Source organism: Heliangelus exortis, chromosome 2, assembly GCF_036169615.1.
Source record: "Heliangelus exortis chromosome 2, bHelExo1.hap1, whole genome shotgun sequence".
Lineage (NCBI taxonomy): Eukaryota > Metazoa > Chordata > Aves > Apodiformes > Trochilidae > Heliangelus > Heliangelus exortis.
In genome coordinates, this window is record NC_092423.1 from 125,219,281 (window position 1) to 125,236,009 (window position 16,729).

The 16,729-nt window shown below is 35.5% G+C and overlaps 1 protein-coding gene across 1 annotated transcript in view; it reads right to left on the reverse strand.

Moving 5' to 3' along the window:
* Positions 1-16,729, reverse strand: part of MMP16 (matrix metallopeptidase 16) — a 167,351-nt gene that overhangs the window by 78,723 nt on the left and 71,899 nt on the right. The window contains exon 2 of the mRNA XM_071737887.1: positions 6,523-6,671. Coding sequence (XP_071593988.1) covers positions 6,523-6,671 — 149 coding nt within the window. The remainder of the gene's footprint in view (positions 1-6,522; positions 6,672-16,729) is intronic.

Here is a 16,729-nt window from a genome sequence, read left to right on the forward strand (position 1 = left end):
ACTCTACAGTCAAGTTTGCATGAGTGAATTTCTGACTTGAATGAATTTCTTTCTAAACTGGTATTCAAGTATTGTTTCTTAAATAAATATAGACACAGCAGCTGTATGTATGTATGACTGAATGACAGGAAAGCCACTGAAAACACCATCTGAGACAGCAGAGTCCTTGTAAAATGTGCAGTTAAAAAGATCTAAAAATCAAGCAAACAAAGAACCCAAAGCAAACAAAAGAAAACAAACAAAAAAACACACAAAAAAATAAACAAAAACCCAAAGGAACCCAAAATAACCAGCCAACAAGCCATCTTTTCTTTCCCAAAACCACTATTAAATCAAATAACTGATTTTCAGTTTCTGTCCTCAAGGAATGAGATCTGCATTTTAAGTTTTACACCTGGTAAGACAAACCATATTGCATACTGAATGAATTTTTAGAGGTGGGCTAATCCACTCAAAATCAGCCACACTAATTTTCATAAATCTGCACAAAGAGGTTTAAAATACAGCCAGACTTATACTACTTCATATCGGATGTAGCTAAGGACGTATAGCAAATTCTTGTTCTAATGTTTAAATAGGAGTTAAGCTCACCAGCCAGCAGGAAAATGCTAAATTTTAGTGATAGTACCAAGATGGCACTGAACTCCACTTTTACTGACAAAAACTACAGGAGTTCAGTGCCTGCAAAAACTTTGATGGGTGACACATCCACCAAGTAGTAAGTGGGGAAGTCAAAACTTATGAGTTTGACTGCCTGAAATGAAGGCATTAAAAGTCACCTATTTCAAAGAAGAAACACAGAATGGTTTACTCCAATTTCTGGTTAGAATAATTACTAAGTATGTGTTGAACATAAAACAGTTTACTATTGTTTTTATTTGCAATTAAGATAATCTTCTTTTCCCTAGTGTCTGCAGAGACAATATCCCAAATTTTGTAAAACTGTACCTCACCAGTATTTGCTGAACAACTTTATCTCAGGTTCTTCTGGGTTTGTTTTTTTTTTTAAAAACAAGTGTCAAGTCAAAAAAGTAAGTGTTAGCAATTTTGGGGGTGAAGTATTACTGAAAACTTTTATTTTCTCTAATAATAAAAGAAAATGAAGAAAAGAAGCAGATTTTTATTACAGACCAAAAGGCAGTTCTGTTCTTCTAAGTAAAACGATATCATATTTACACTTCAGCAAATGAGATTAAAATTGGTGAAGACCTCAGGAAATTTTTAGATGTGTTGTCAGTAACACCTTTTTCCAGTGCATGTTAGATCAGCATGGAGTTACCATGCATTTTAATGACAGAGTATATATTACACTGCTGAAACTGTACACATGCATTGCAGAACACGACATATGTGTAATAAAAGATTTTTCACCTTAACGTGATATCATTACATCAAAAGAAAGAAGGAAAGAATAAAGCAAAAAACCGATAACTATTACATTTTTTAGAAAAACAGCACAAAGTATCAGATTCTTGTATAAATACATAAAAGATTATTTATAGTATAGTTACAAGGGCTGTGACTTTAAATCAACTGACTTAGGCATTTCTCCACCCCAAAAAAGAGTTTAAATTAGTTAGCTTAACTGATGGAGACCTATTTTGAGAACTGTGTTTGCTCAATGGCAAGACAGGGGCAGATAAGAGTAAATTCCAAGCTATGAATTTATAAATTAATTTTCAAAACTCTTATTGAAATAACTCCTCAAGTTACGTCAATGGTTCGATACTCTTACAGAAAATAACAGAGTTAACACAAAAAGAACAATAGGTATAATGGGTATAATGGTTGCAAAATTCAACACTGTATTATCTTACTGGATAATATATTTTTAGCAAAACAAAAAATAGCTTTAAATAACATTCTGACGTTCAAGCAGTCAGAATTTATTCTCATACTGATTTTGAAGTGGTCTGTAGCTATCAAGAGCATTGTGCTTGTATTCTTACTGGTTTGGACGGGCAGGGGATGTTCCATGCTGTCACTGTTGTCTGGCCCACTGTTTTCTTACACAAGGATTGGGAATGTAGTTCACACACAAGATAAATCCCAGTGTAAATAAAATGGAAGCCTTTGCACACGTGCCTCACTAGCATTCAGAAAATATCTTCATGTAAAATTTAAAGAAAGATGTAAATGGCAGCTGAAGATTTGGATTATCACCAAGCCTATCACCTAGATCTTCACTGAGCTACATTTATCAGCCAGAATTTTAAACCCATTATTACATGTTTAGTACTGAAGTCCAGAATTTTCTAGAAAAGAAATGAGGTAAAATATTAACATCTTCTGACAAATACATTTTCCTTTTTTTTATATATGTGTGTTTTAGATTTTTTTTTAAACAGTAAGGGTTTTCATACTGATTGAGAAGACTTCTGTCAATAGTAATCATTGTGTAATGTGATCTTCCATATGATAGGGAACTGACTAATAAAACATTAATTTCTATTTTTCTTCCAAATATAGCTGCTTTTAACATAATATCAAGGTCTTACTTGTTCTTGATTGCCTGTTGGAGTTTAATTAATCTTTTTAAAATAATTGTTTTCCATTTTAAAATGTGCATACTGGTAATGATTTTTCCTCTCTTTCATCTTTTTGTTTTTAAACTTGTGGGAATCCTGTATGCAGCAGCCTCTCAAAATTAATAATATATCAGTAGTCAATAAAGAGACTTAATTGTGACTACTGGACTCTATCTGTAAGCTACATCACATCTAACTCCTCTCTTAGCTCCATTAGTTTTAATCTTGCTGCGCTATATAGGAGAATTAATACAGTTCAGGTGCACAGAAAATCTGAAATGATTAAAATGAAAATTTGCAGCAAAACTTTAATGATCTTTTAGAGCTGAAGCTGAACTTCTCATCTCTCAGGCAACTGCCTAATGATATCTCTTTCTTTGGCGGTTAAGAGGGAAAATCTCTTTCTGTCTTCTCAAGTTCTTAAACCTGCATCTAATGCAGAACGAAAACATTAAAAAACATTAAACCCCACTTATTTGGGGGTTAAATACCACCCCCCATTTGTCCTTAATCAAAACTACTGTTAGGTTGTATAATGCTTCTGTTGTTGCATTTGGTTTGGGTATTTTTTTTCAGGGAAGAATGAAAATAGAAAAGGAGTTTCTGCTGGACTTAGAGAAACTTGACATAGTGGCCAGAAAAGCTATAGACATTAATTTGAGGAAACTGCTGAATGGCACCCAGAAGCTTCTTGTGAGGAGAGATGGGTATGTCTTCCAGACTTCTTTATTCCTTTCTACTGTACTCTTCTACTGCAGGACTTTCCTGACACTCCAAATAATAGCAAGCAGTCAAAGAGTTACATAAGATACTATATTTCAGTCCTGTTACTGACAATTAATTGCCTGCAAGGTATCTCATTGATTGTTTCCTGAGGGAACAAGACCTTATGTATAGCTTTGTACAATAGATCACTGACTCAAATTCAATAGCTCAAAATTTACTCTTCACAACTTTCCAATTGATAGTCAATACGTAAACAACAGAGATCACACATAAATATCATCACATCTTAATTACAAAATTTGAAGTAAACCTTTTTAGGAGTTCATCTGAGCATTAAATAGAACATTTGCTATTTATTTCTAAAGGATAACATTAAAATAAAATGACTGATTTGTTACTATTGCACAGACTTCATCAGCATCCTGTACACAATCATTCAGTCTGTACATCAAGAAGTTTGTAATGTACTCCTTTAAACTGAAAAACATTTTGTCAATATACATGCACAGCAGTTTTAGGGAAAGGAAAAAACAAAAACTAATCTTTCTAACACTCAGTATATTTGGTTTTGGGATCTGAAAGACCAGGATGTCAACAGTGGTTCCATTTTTGTAAGGCTCTTTTAATGAATCATTTAGTGTGTTTGGCAACACAGAAATGAATCACACATTGTGGAACCCCAAGTAAAGACCAGACACTGTTTTCATTGGGTATCCCATTGTAATTATATTTGAAAGAATGTCTACCATATTTTCCCACCATTATCATGATGTCTCTCCCACTCACCCTTCCTTAATGCCAGTGATAAGCACGCATCATGCTTTTCAAGCCACTTGGGACAGAAATTGAAAAATGTGGCAAAACCAAGTGAATGGGGAGTAACAGGAGGAAGATGAACACTGTTCATTTTTTCACATACCTTAATACTCACTGAGGGATTATCTTTTTTTGCAGTGACAAAATGCTGCGACAAAATGTTGTCAGGAGGGTTGTGATGATGATGCTGCAGGACATTATTTCTCTATTAAAATCCCTATAGTTTGTTCCCATCTAGTTACTACTATAACTTTTTTTAATTATTTTGTCTGCTGAAGAGGAAGAGACACATCATCTTTTTTTAAATGCATGCTAAAGAAGCAGCTATATCTCACAGGAAAGAATGGATTTGTTTTAGAAGGGTCCTGCTCTTCTCCTTAGTTGTAATCCCAGCATTGTAGGTGATTATAACACATTAATCCCAGAGAAACAACCTGTAAACTGTTGAATATTACTGGCCAAGAGAAAGTAAGTATACTTTCTGTGTAAATGAGGGGTAAAATATTTCAAATATTTACAAAATATTGCCATAAAAGAACAATAAAAAAATATTTATCATTTTTCATGAAGTCTCCTCTCCCAGGAGTATTCCATGGTGGTAACTTGAGGCCCCATTTAATTTAATGAGTTGTTTTTTTCTCAAGACCAATGCAAATGTGACAAGTTGTTCAGAATTTGCTGTGTTCCCAACTTGATTCAATTAATGCAACTCAAATGTGTGATTAAATACAAAGTTCAACCACCACGAGCTATGTGTACCTAAGAATTGTGATACTTTCTGAATAGAAGTATCATGCATCAAAACATTTGGAAAACTCAGTCTCCAGCACATTGTAAAATTAATGTTATGGACTGCTGCATAAATGGATTCTCTTGTTTTTTCCACAGAAGAAGAGAACCTTGATCACATGCTGACCAATAAGCCCAAGGTAGCAAACATAAACCACTTCACTTTGCATTTAAGCTTTGGTTTGTCCTGGTATTTTTCAGCTTGCTACCTGATGATCTAAACTAAAAGATGCTTTCTGCTTTTCCTTAGGTTTCCACTTTCTGTCCTCTCTGTCCTGCAGACTGTGAACTGATTAGTTTCCTTTAAGTGAAATAAATTGCTTCTTACAAAGCTGCCACTAATGTGTCTTTGAAAGACTACTTCTGACTGGTATAGCAGCCCTCTCTTCTCAAGGATCAAACACTGAAGCTGTATAAAGGGTCTGGTCTCTCCACCTTGCAGATTGGATCATAAACATACTTTTGAGCATGGCTCTCTCACAAGGTGTTTACTGCCTGTGCACTGCATGTTTTAAGGTCCTTTAAATTCCTAAACTGAGGGAAGTGTGATCAACTCATGTCGCCTTAAGGCAGCCCTAAAATTTGCTTTGCTTTATTGCTTTTCAATGCAGTCATGCACATGCCAGTGGAATAAAATGATTTTTCCAATCCTGCCAGCATTTTGGGTAGTCTCTTCCCTAAACTCTAAATGATAAAAAGGTCAATCATGTCAGCTAAATTACCAAAAAATAATAATGAAGCAAGTTTAGGTTGGAAATGGGAAATAAAAGAGGATTTTTTTCTTCCATAAAACATTTTAGAGAAGTAGTAGAAACATATATCAATAAATTAAATATTGGGTATGCTATGACAGTACTATTTTGTTATCATTTGCTTTGCAAGCAATTTAACTTTTTCTAAAATCACAAGATATTTGTTGCATTTCAATTGGAATTAATCCAACAACCACTCTTCAAATCTTAGAATCTTAGTCTCCAATACATTTTCTTGACTGCGTCATAATACTATTTTTGTTTTGGTGTAGTATGGAGCTTTTTGGAAGTATCCTTTAATTGCTCTGTTTCACAAAGATTGCCTGTGTCCAGACTGTCAGTCAAATCAGATGTTGCCTGCCTTAAACAGCTTCACATTTGCAAAGGGCATGCAAAACTAATCCAATTTTACTGCCTGTTAAAATGACCACACCTGGGCTTTTGTTACTGGAAGCCATTAAATGAATGGCCCAGTGAGGTGTGCTAAAATTTTTTGCAGTGAGTATAAGGAAATGTACACTTAAGTTTTTCTGGTAAGAAAAGACTATTTCCACAGTAAAGCATTTCATGAATTCTTGCCAATTTTTAATAGGTTTCTCCACTTCCACATTGATAACCTTTTGGCCCTATCTTTACTTTACCCTGAAACATATTCTTTACAACCACTGCCCAAAGGCAGACAGCAGCGAGGCAGGTGACAAAATACAGAAGATGGAATAATAATTAAAAAAAAAAAAAACAAACAAAAAAAAAACAAGGAGAGAGAGAAACATTTAAACTCCCCATCTGAAGCTGCAGTGCTATTTGGTTATCCCAGTCATTCTGCTTCATGCTGTATAAAGCTTTTCCAGTTCTATTTTACCCTGCTTGAAACAGAAAAAGTCAAGAGCAGTTCAGTACTGGTTACTTACTCAATTGTGTTCCTGTCCACTTTTCCTGTCATATTAATGCCATAGAACTGCTGCATGGCAGCTATAGCTGATTGCATGGTTTCTGCAGAGCGCAACACCGACATTCGGGGGTCAGTTGGTGGGAGGTAGCCATACTTTTGTAACCATACCTGCAATGACAAGTGCAGTGCCTATTAAATAGATATTAGAGGTAAATCAAATGTTCCCTAGTCATTCATTTTGCACCATATATAATGAAGCTTCTAATTCGCTAAGTATAAATCCTGGCAGTTTGGGGTTTGTTTGTTTCAGAGAAGAAATTCTTTGGGCCTTTTATTTCATCTCCTTTATTAAAGATTCTGTTCCTTTAAGACTCCCAGTGTTTTCTAAGGAGAAGCCTGCTCTCTTTGTTACCTGAAACTTCCCGCTTCAATTATTTATTTAATGTATTTATTTATTTGAAGTTACAACTTAAGAACCTAGCCTTAGGCAGTGAAAGAAATTTTTAAAGCAGACAAAATATAAAATCTACAATATATGCCACATATAATTGACTATCCACAGGGTACATAATAATATTCACCAACTGCAGTAATAAATCCATAATGGTTTTCACACAGTTACACTATATTGTTAGCATCCCTCAAAGAATATGGAAGAGAGGGTGGGCAGATAGATATTCACCTTTCCAGGAAGAGTATCAAAATCATATACTTATAGGCAAAGAAGGTGGCCAGGAGAGAGTGAAGCAGCAGAGTCTGAGCCCATTTGGAGGAAACACCCCAATAAAAGGATCTTTCTTTTCAGATCAAGATAGATTTAATGCCAAGTGCTTATTGCCTTATTTGTGTGGAAGCGTGAGAGAGAAAATATGGTCCAAATAACTGAAAGATTTATGGTTCAAAGGCAATATAGAAACAACACCTGAAAAAGACTCTGAATGATGCTGTCCTCTTGAGGTAATACTTAATAAACAAGTAGCTGCAGTTATCTTAGTGTGTCTAAGCATTTTCAAAATGTAGCCTATGCAAAGCACAGTAGAAGATTTCTGAGGCAACGGGAGCGATACAGGTCTTAGCCTCTCATATAAGTCTGAAACTAATCACTAGATGAAAGGTACATATATCACATCTCTACAAGACACAATTAAAATTGTGTTGTGCAGCTTCATTCTCTCCAATTACCAAGGACTTTTGACCCCACAAATCTAAAATCTGTTCTTTAAAAAAAAAAAAAAAAAAAGGAAAAACAACTTTTAAACAATATTTCAGCCACCTCTTTCAAATGTATCACATCCCAGTTTGTGGATGCTGAATCACTGGTGAATGCTATCCACCCACTCTCCCATTTTAGCATGTATTGGGCTCTATCTGCCTCATACAACACTTCTGGGTTTTCATCTGCTCATACACACTGTTTATACACAGTCTAACACCAAACTATGAAGGTGCAAATTTCAGCTATGAGTTTAGCTTGCAGAGTCTACCCAATTCAGTTCCACAATAGGTCAACCAAGTTGATGATACCCTCCTGCTTTACAGACGCAGTGAAGAAACTCAGGATGGATCAATTCATTGCTACGGTTCACCTGACTGACACTGAACATATATTATAGGTAAATATTGGCTCAATGTAAATAAAAGATCAAACTAGAATTAAAGATAGGGGAAATCAGAAGGTTATGAGTTCAGGTATCTTTTAATTAAAGTAGGTTTACCTTCCCAATGTGCAGGTCAGACCCAGTCTCAACAATGTCTGTGAGGTCTGCACAACAAGATACAGTACAGACAGGATTAACACCCAGTCTAATCTCTTTCACCTTCACACTACCTCTATACAGAGGAGCCATTCAGAATAAAGACAAAATTATGTTTAATAGATAGGAAGATGCTCCTATTTCCAGTATAAATGAATCACTACAATCAGTACCTACATCCATACAAAGCTAAACTTTCAGCTATCTGAAATAGAACAGCTACAAAGAGGGAGGTGGGAAAAACCCTCAGGGAGTACTGTGCACTGGAGTAGGGGAATAGAGAGGACAAACTGGAATCTGGCAAAATGCCACTGCAGATACAGGAAAAGGAAAAGAAAAGTGGCTCAGAAACAGCAGGAGAGGACAGTGTAGCCTTTTCTCTTCTAAAAAGGCTGAAATACAACTTAAATACAAGGTGCCTCTTAGTTATTCTCTATCACTGAACAAAGGAAGGAGACCACCTGCATCTTTTCAGCCTTCAAACGGCAACTGGAAGATGGAGTCAATATACCAGAAAGTCAGATGTCATCTGAAAGCAATTTTGTTTGGGTTTTTTTTCTTTTGAAAATTCAGAAAAATGGTCTTCAAGACTAATAGCTGGTGAATGCTTGAGAGCTAGCAGCATTTAGTAGCATTAAACACTACGAATTTTCTGTCCTTGTATGAGAGGATCATGAGACAGGACAGGAGATAATTCTGGTTGCTGTAGCATTCCTCAGATTCCTCACTTTTTATTAACAAATTTGAAGGACCCTGCCAGACACCTCAAATATGACCCTCAGATACTATTGTGCATAGTCCACATGCTGGTAACTATGAAGGAGAAGCTTAACTTTAAAATGAATTCCAAAATATATTGGTGGGTAAAAAAAACCCAAAAAAACCAAACCAAACAAAACAAATCCAAAAACCAAAGAAGACAAGAAACCAAATTAGGCAGCCACAGCAGAACAAGGGGAAATAATTTTTTGTACAGACTTGCATTTTTAGTACAGCCTTGTATTTTTTGCTGCAACCTATTAAAGAAATTATGACTTCAAGAATTTTTGCCTCTCCCCCTATAGAACTCAAATGTCTGTCTGCTTTAATGCACTTCAGCAATGACATTGCAGGGCTGGCCAGCCACTTTGCACCCTGAGGAACTCAGCTGTCTTCTAACAAGGAAATAGTGGAGTAGATCTATCCAACATGTAATGTCTGGGATGCCAACAGAGACACTTTGCACATACTCTGAAATCAGTAGTATGTGCCATTCTTTTAAACCGTTTAGGAAGATAAAATACTGCTACTTCAAATGAAAGGCTTTGGGTAGGACATTCTTGTCCTGCATCAAAATGACAGTCATGGTAACCTCTCATGCTAACCTCTAGTGGTAATCAGAGAAAAACACAGCTGGAAGACAAGGGGCTCCACCACTTCCCTCTCTATTAAAGGGCTTTACTACCGTGCTTCTGTGAAGTTTGCTTCAGTGCTGAATCTCCCTTATTTTAATTTAAGCCTGTAAGTTCTCATTTTACTTGCTACAGATGAGGGGAAGCAATTATTCCTTCCCCCTCTGCAGCAGCCTTTTGTGTATTTCAACTCTTTTATGTGAGTCACTCTTTCTAATATTTTAAAAATAAACTAAAGAAACCCCTTTTGTTTAACCTCATTTCATTGTCCACATCAGCCTGGAGAAAGCTAAAAACTAAAATCTATTTTTACTAAGCACCTATGTGCACTAGATTTGTATCATAGTTCTCATTGTTAACCTACTAACAAATGCTGAGGTGTAGTGGAAAAGTATTAGTAGTAATTCAGAAGAACATGGACACTCAAAGATTTCACTTCGAGGAAAAAAAAACCCACATCGGATATAAAATTAGCCTAAAAATATTTTTTTCTCATCAATTGAACTGCAAGGCTTTTGTCCTGATTATCTATACATTTTAAAATTATCTATCCATATCTTACACATTTTTCACCAAAAAAATTCCTTTGTCGTAATTCCATTTTCTCTTTTCATACTTGTAAGGAAAAACCTAAACAGAACCCACTGGAGATTAAACCTGCAGAGATGCTAAGTGTTTGATGGGGACCTGCCACTTCTGCAGGAGTCCATGAAACTTGTAAGTGTTCTGTACATGATCTGTATCACCTTCCAGATTTTGGATGTCATTGACTTGATGTCTACTGTTTGGATTTTTTTCTATCATGATGAAACTATTAATTTTTTTTTTTAATTTTAAGCTGCTACAAATGCTATGCTATATGAAATATCTGCCTATGAGAACTTTGTCACGTGGCTCTATGTTTGTCCTCTGAAGGACAAAGCATGGGCTAACTTAAAATGTATTAAATACACCAATGGACTTCAATCATTCAGATCTTTGCTAGTTTGGGAAGAGAGAGGGCTCTTAAAAACAGTATGTTTACAGCAAACTGCTATTAAGAACAAAGACAACCCATATATCATCATTAAGCAGTAAGCAAGAACATCATGAAGATAATCAGTTTCATAGAGCTTACTGGTTTCTAAGATAGAAAAGAATTTATCAGCAAATTGTTAATGTTCCTGAACGACTGTACATACTATAAACTACAGTACAATTATGTTCTGTGAACCTGAAAGCTGAGTAAATCAAATAGTCTAATAAAGCACAGATCAAAACAATTTCATAAACACCTTCAGTAGTGCAGCTGCATATCATTATTATTCATGTATTCTGTTCTTTTTTTTAATTTTACGATGCAAACAAAATTCCTATTTGTACTGAGTAAAGCTGTGAGTTTCCATAATCTCAAAATATTTTGACTTTTGTTTCTTAATACACTTCCACCAAAGACACTATGTGTGAAATGATTTAAAATGTCTGAGTATTTCAGGATGGTTTTATTTTCAAAAACCATACATTTCAAAACCTAATTTACACTGATCACCACAGGATTTACTAGTTGAGGTGCTAATGTAATTTTGGAAAGGCTTTTATTATAGAATGTATAAATAAGCTAATGCTCGAATTACTATCCATATGACCAGGCTGTTTCTCCATTTAGGCCAATTAATCATGGCTAATGATGTTTTAATTATAGACCTAATTATTGAAACTAATACTGACTTTTCAGTGGCAACTTGCTAGCCAGCCAGCAAGACAGAAATGTTTACATGGGGAATTATAGGGAATCTTCTGCTATTATTCCACATTTATTTCACTAATATCATCGGTTCCTCATTGGTGATATATTCTTTTTTTTTAGAAGAAGACAGGGATGCAAATTTACAGAATTGTGTGCATGGTATCAAACTAGTGAATCTAGAAAAATACTTCAAAAAATATTATGCATATAACAGGAATATATGAGCATCTTGCCTAGTTAGAGTCTAACCTACCTAACTTAAAATAAATAAATAAATAAATAAATAAATAAAAATTAAAAGGACAGCTTGCAAAATTTGGTTCTCTAATGTCCTAAACTAGAAAGCGATCAACTTCTTTTCTTGTAAATTACTGTGACACACCACCAAAAATAATTTAGATGTGATATTGCCATAGCCATAGACACATTGACTGTAGCCTTTATTGCGGATTACAAATTTGTAATAAGGACTTAATAATTCAAAAAACTCTGTGAGATGCTGTACTAGAAGTAGCAGAGTTAAGCTGGCAAGGGGACAAAGGAGAAGATAAATTAGGCCCCATGGAGTACAGTGTTGCTGCAGATAGATAAAAGAGTTAAAAAATAGTTATATCCCTAATTCTAGTATGCATATGCTTATAGGGGTTTTTGTGTTTTAGCTACAAAACAGATGGGAAACTGAACATTCATATTATGTAAGTCCCAGCACAAAATTAAATTTATCAGTACATAATCTTGTATGTCTCTTCCTACATGAAGCCAGGAGAGGAATTCCAGGTCTGGAATTTCAGGTCTGGAATTCCTTCACTCACACAGCTGTATGGTGACTGAGATAGTTTTAAAAGGGAGCTCTTGTTCCCAGTAAGAGGTATTTCCATTGCAAGAAACAAGACTGAAGCCCAAGGCAAGAAACTCTGCCTGGTTAGTGATGTTAACCAAAGTCCAAGGAACAGAAAAAATGAAAAGGCAAAATACACTAAAAACTGTTTGCTGATTCCCTCCCATTTATAATTCAAGTTTAGTTTAAACGTGCAAAATCCTTCGCTTTAATTCTATGTTGATTCATGGAAAAACACCTTGAGACCAAGAGGAATGGAAGATGTGGAAGAGCAGCCAGGAGCATCAGGACAGGACTATTTGCAGATACCAGGCATGTGGCTCCATACCTGTCAGATGTATGAAATGTCAGATGTAGGATCTGCATGCAACCTGGCGCTTGAAAGACTCTGAGATACTCTTGGAACAGGATTTGATACTACCCAGCTCCAAAGACAGGAGTTATATTGCTCATTTACTACTACTGAGTGTCTGTACTAAGAGTGGGTCAGTGTTAGTAACAACTATGACACAAATCCTTGCTCTGGAAAGAAACTCTTTGTACCTTGATCTTTCCCTGTAACAGTATGCACATTTATAACTGACTGCAGAATGTGGACCTTATTCCTTGGTTGCTCAGGGCAATTTTCTCCAGTCACTAACAGAAATCTCTGGAGAAGTCTGGCAGGGACCCAGACCTGTGGAAACACTTTCATAAATAAAACTAACAGTTCTAGTATGTGTAAACACACAGTCATAGAGTATATGTTTGGGGGCAGTGTCCCTACATCTTACTAGAATTTCTACAGCTTCTAGGAAATTATTAGATGTTCTACAGGGATAAGGATGTGTTGAATAGGTAAGTCATGACTGCTTCAGAAAATAAATAAAAAAAACCTTCTAGGGCCATGAAAAGGGTTAAAAGACTGGAGCATTTTCCATGAGGAATGACTGAGAGAGATGGGGCAGTTCAACCTAGAGAAGGCTCAGGGAAGATCTTACCTGTCTATACACATATCTGAGGTGAGGGAGGGGAGAAGATGGAACCACACTATTTCCAGTGGTTCTCAGTGACAGGACCAAAGGCAATGGGCACAAACCAGAACACAAAGGTTCCTTCTCAGTATAAGGAAACATTTTTTTACTGGGATTAATCAAACACAAGCACAGGTTGCTCAGAGACATCATGAAGTCTCCTTTCTTGGAAACATTCAAAATAATAAGGATGTTGTCCTGGGTGAATGGCTTATGTGGTCCTGCTTGAGTAGGGGGTTCCAACCTCAACCATTCTGTTTGATCCTGTGATTCGAGAATAAGCTCCCCCAGCTGCCACATCTGAAGTCTTATAGAACCCTTTCCCTACTGACAAACCATGAGTCACAAATCCAGGTAAGTCACTACTGATATTTAACAGTTCTTTCTCCCAAAGTCTGTATTAACAATTACTCTCAAGTTATTCCAGACTGATTCTCACATGGTCAAATAAATTAATGGATTATTTTACTGTATACACTACTCTCAAACTGGAATGAATATATATTTTAGCTCACTGAGACAAAGGTTCATAGGTGCACACAGGAATATGTCCTGAGGCCAGCTGATTTAATTAGCAAATCTAACAGATTGTTCAAATTACTTAATTGCAAAACTTTGGTTTGAAACAGAAGACTTAGCACTGCCTGAGTGCGTACTCCTTGCAAATTATCTTTTTAATCAGTGATTTAGTAGACATCTACAGTCACTGAAAAAAAAATGATGGGACAGTCTTGGAGATAACAAGCTAACTAGCAGAGTGTTGCAAGATTAGGGAAAAACATCCTCATGTTCAAAGATGAAAATAAGTGCCAGGAAATTAACTCTCCACAGAGCCCTTTTTCCACAGTACCTATTCAATAACACATTTCATTTATGAATTTCAAACTAAGGAAGAAATTGGGTGAAATTTTGCAACTTTTTGGACTGTTAACTAAGCAGTCTGGCTTCTGGTATATATTTTGCAATAACTTTGACAGCCATCATATTGTGGAATATGGACATTGTCCACAAGATTCCATAACTTCCAGTCCCTGTAAAACTAATTCTATTTGTTGGACCTTTTACTTTTTTTTTTTTTTTTTTTTTCCAACTTGTCTCCTTCTCTGTGTGTCTTCTGAGAGGCTGCTTGTGTGTTCTTATCAGAAATATCTTTGATCTTTGCTGGGTTTTGATTTTTTTTTTCTTTCTTTCACTGTTTTCTGTCTTGCTACACTTAACTGTGGGATTCACTGAGATGCCTGGATCCCTGAACACCCCTGGCCAGATCAAGATGATTGGCATATATCAAAAACTACAATGAAACTGGAATCAGATCAATCCTGGTTGAGCCACAAGCCCGTTAGGTGTTCCTGGAAAAATCAGCAGGCTTTTGTAGTAGAAAAATAAAAACGAGTAATGCTTCTGAACTTTCCTCTACACAACCTTGCAAGAACCCAGACAGGGCTTGGCACATATAAAAAGCAATATAAATGCAACTGTCATCTGGTGGTGTATCAAGGAAGACAAGATTTCAAAGTGACTCTTTCATCACACTCCAGATTACCCCACCTTGTCACTGCCTTGGTATTATCATCTTTGATCCCTATAGCTTTGCAATATTTCACCTGAGAGCTGATTAGTTTGGTTTAATCCATCTAAATATTGCTGGCATTTTTCTGACTATGCTTAATATCACAGTATTTTAGTTCAGAGTTGTTTCTTGTATTTCAGTATTTCTAAAAGCAAGCAGGGAACTGAACACCAAACAAGGTCACAGAGTTTGCTGCTTAGATCCTACAGATTAGCATTTACTTGGACTTTTTCTTATTCTGGTTTAGCTTTCACAAAAGAAAGGCCTATCTTCCCCCAAAGACATACAAAACAATGCATTTCTTAATGAATTCAGAAGGGCTGCCTCACAGCTTCCACTGCCAACCTACAAGCAGCAAAGTTTCAGAGTGAACAGCACTATCTGGAAATGGCCACAGACTCTTTTAGGCTCTGAAAATACAATAGCATTCAATCATGTGCTTCAAAAGAGAGGCATTCATAACAGGAATACAAGATATTTCCTTATAGACTGTAAAATCATTAGCAGCAGCAGCTACCTCAGACAAATAGAAACTACATACTACTATAAGACTACTTATTTGGTATGTCTTCTAATTAGACATTACATATTGGCATGTACCAAAAAAAAAAAAAAAAAATCAGTTCAACAATGTTTTAACCAAAACTACATGAATCAGCACTGCCCTTTTTGTATGTCCCAAGAGGTTGTTAGAAATTATCTTCCTCAAAGTTCTAAAATTTTGATCTAAGACATTTAGATAGGAAATAAATAAATACATAATGTACCAACAGATGGTGGTGTGCTACTTTAAAAAGGCTTGTGTGAAGGTAGTTCACTGTGATAAAAACAAAAGGTCAGACTGCAAAGTTCCTTTAGCAAAATGGCTATTCACACCACATTGGACACTTAGCATTTGAATCCATTAGTTAATATAACTTTACTATTACAGTTTATGCAGTTTTAAGTTTATATCAGTGAAGTAAATGAACTGCAAGCTGCATATCTATAAGAACTACTACTTAGCCAAACCTTTTTTTTTTTTTCAATTCCACTTTTATTTAATTTGTTTCATTATACTAAGGTTGTCTTCCTCCTTTTATAGGCACAAGAAACTTCAAATCATAAAACATTTATTTTATATTTATGCAAATAGTTCTTTTATAGATATCAATATCTTGAATATTCTTACGGATTAAATTGAAATTTATACAAGTTTTTTCCTACACCTTTACAGGTAAGATTGCATGTAGTTTCATACTATACTGCAAAAAAAGCAGTGCTTGAAAATTTGTGTCAGTAAAAAAACAACTGCCTGTGATGAAGTCAACAGCACTGTTGCCCTCAATTGAAACAGAAGGTATTTAATTGAATTAGATAATTTCTTTATTTTATTGAAAGTTGCTTCTACTTTTTTTCCTTCCTATGACATCTCAGCAATTAATGATACCACTACTACTTGCAATATCGTGGCACATTATGTTCATTTTGCATGGTCAGGAGAGTTTTTAAATTGAGATCTATAAAAAATTCATTTTAAAATTGAGAATACTTTTTTCCTTACCAATCCAGTTGGCATAAGATTTTTGATATTACTATAATAGGAAAAATCTGATTCATGCTTTCCTGCAGGAACCCGTAGATAGAAGATAAACATGGATTTTATAAGGCATATAAAATAGACAGAGGATCATTTTGTCACCTCCCGGGGAGAGACAGGAAGAGAATTCATTTAACATAAAAGATAATACTGTGGTTTCTCAGTTTACTTTATTTGCTCCACACAGCCAAACAAAACCAGCAAAAAATGTAAATACCACAACAAAATATTTGAAAGAAAAACCTTGTAACTTCTGTAAGGAGGTCAGGGAGCTAACAGGGCAGAAAGGAAGTAAAATCCCTGAAAGGTGTGATTTGTTCTTGTTCTTTGGAGCAATGCATCCAGTTGGGAGGAA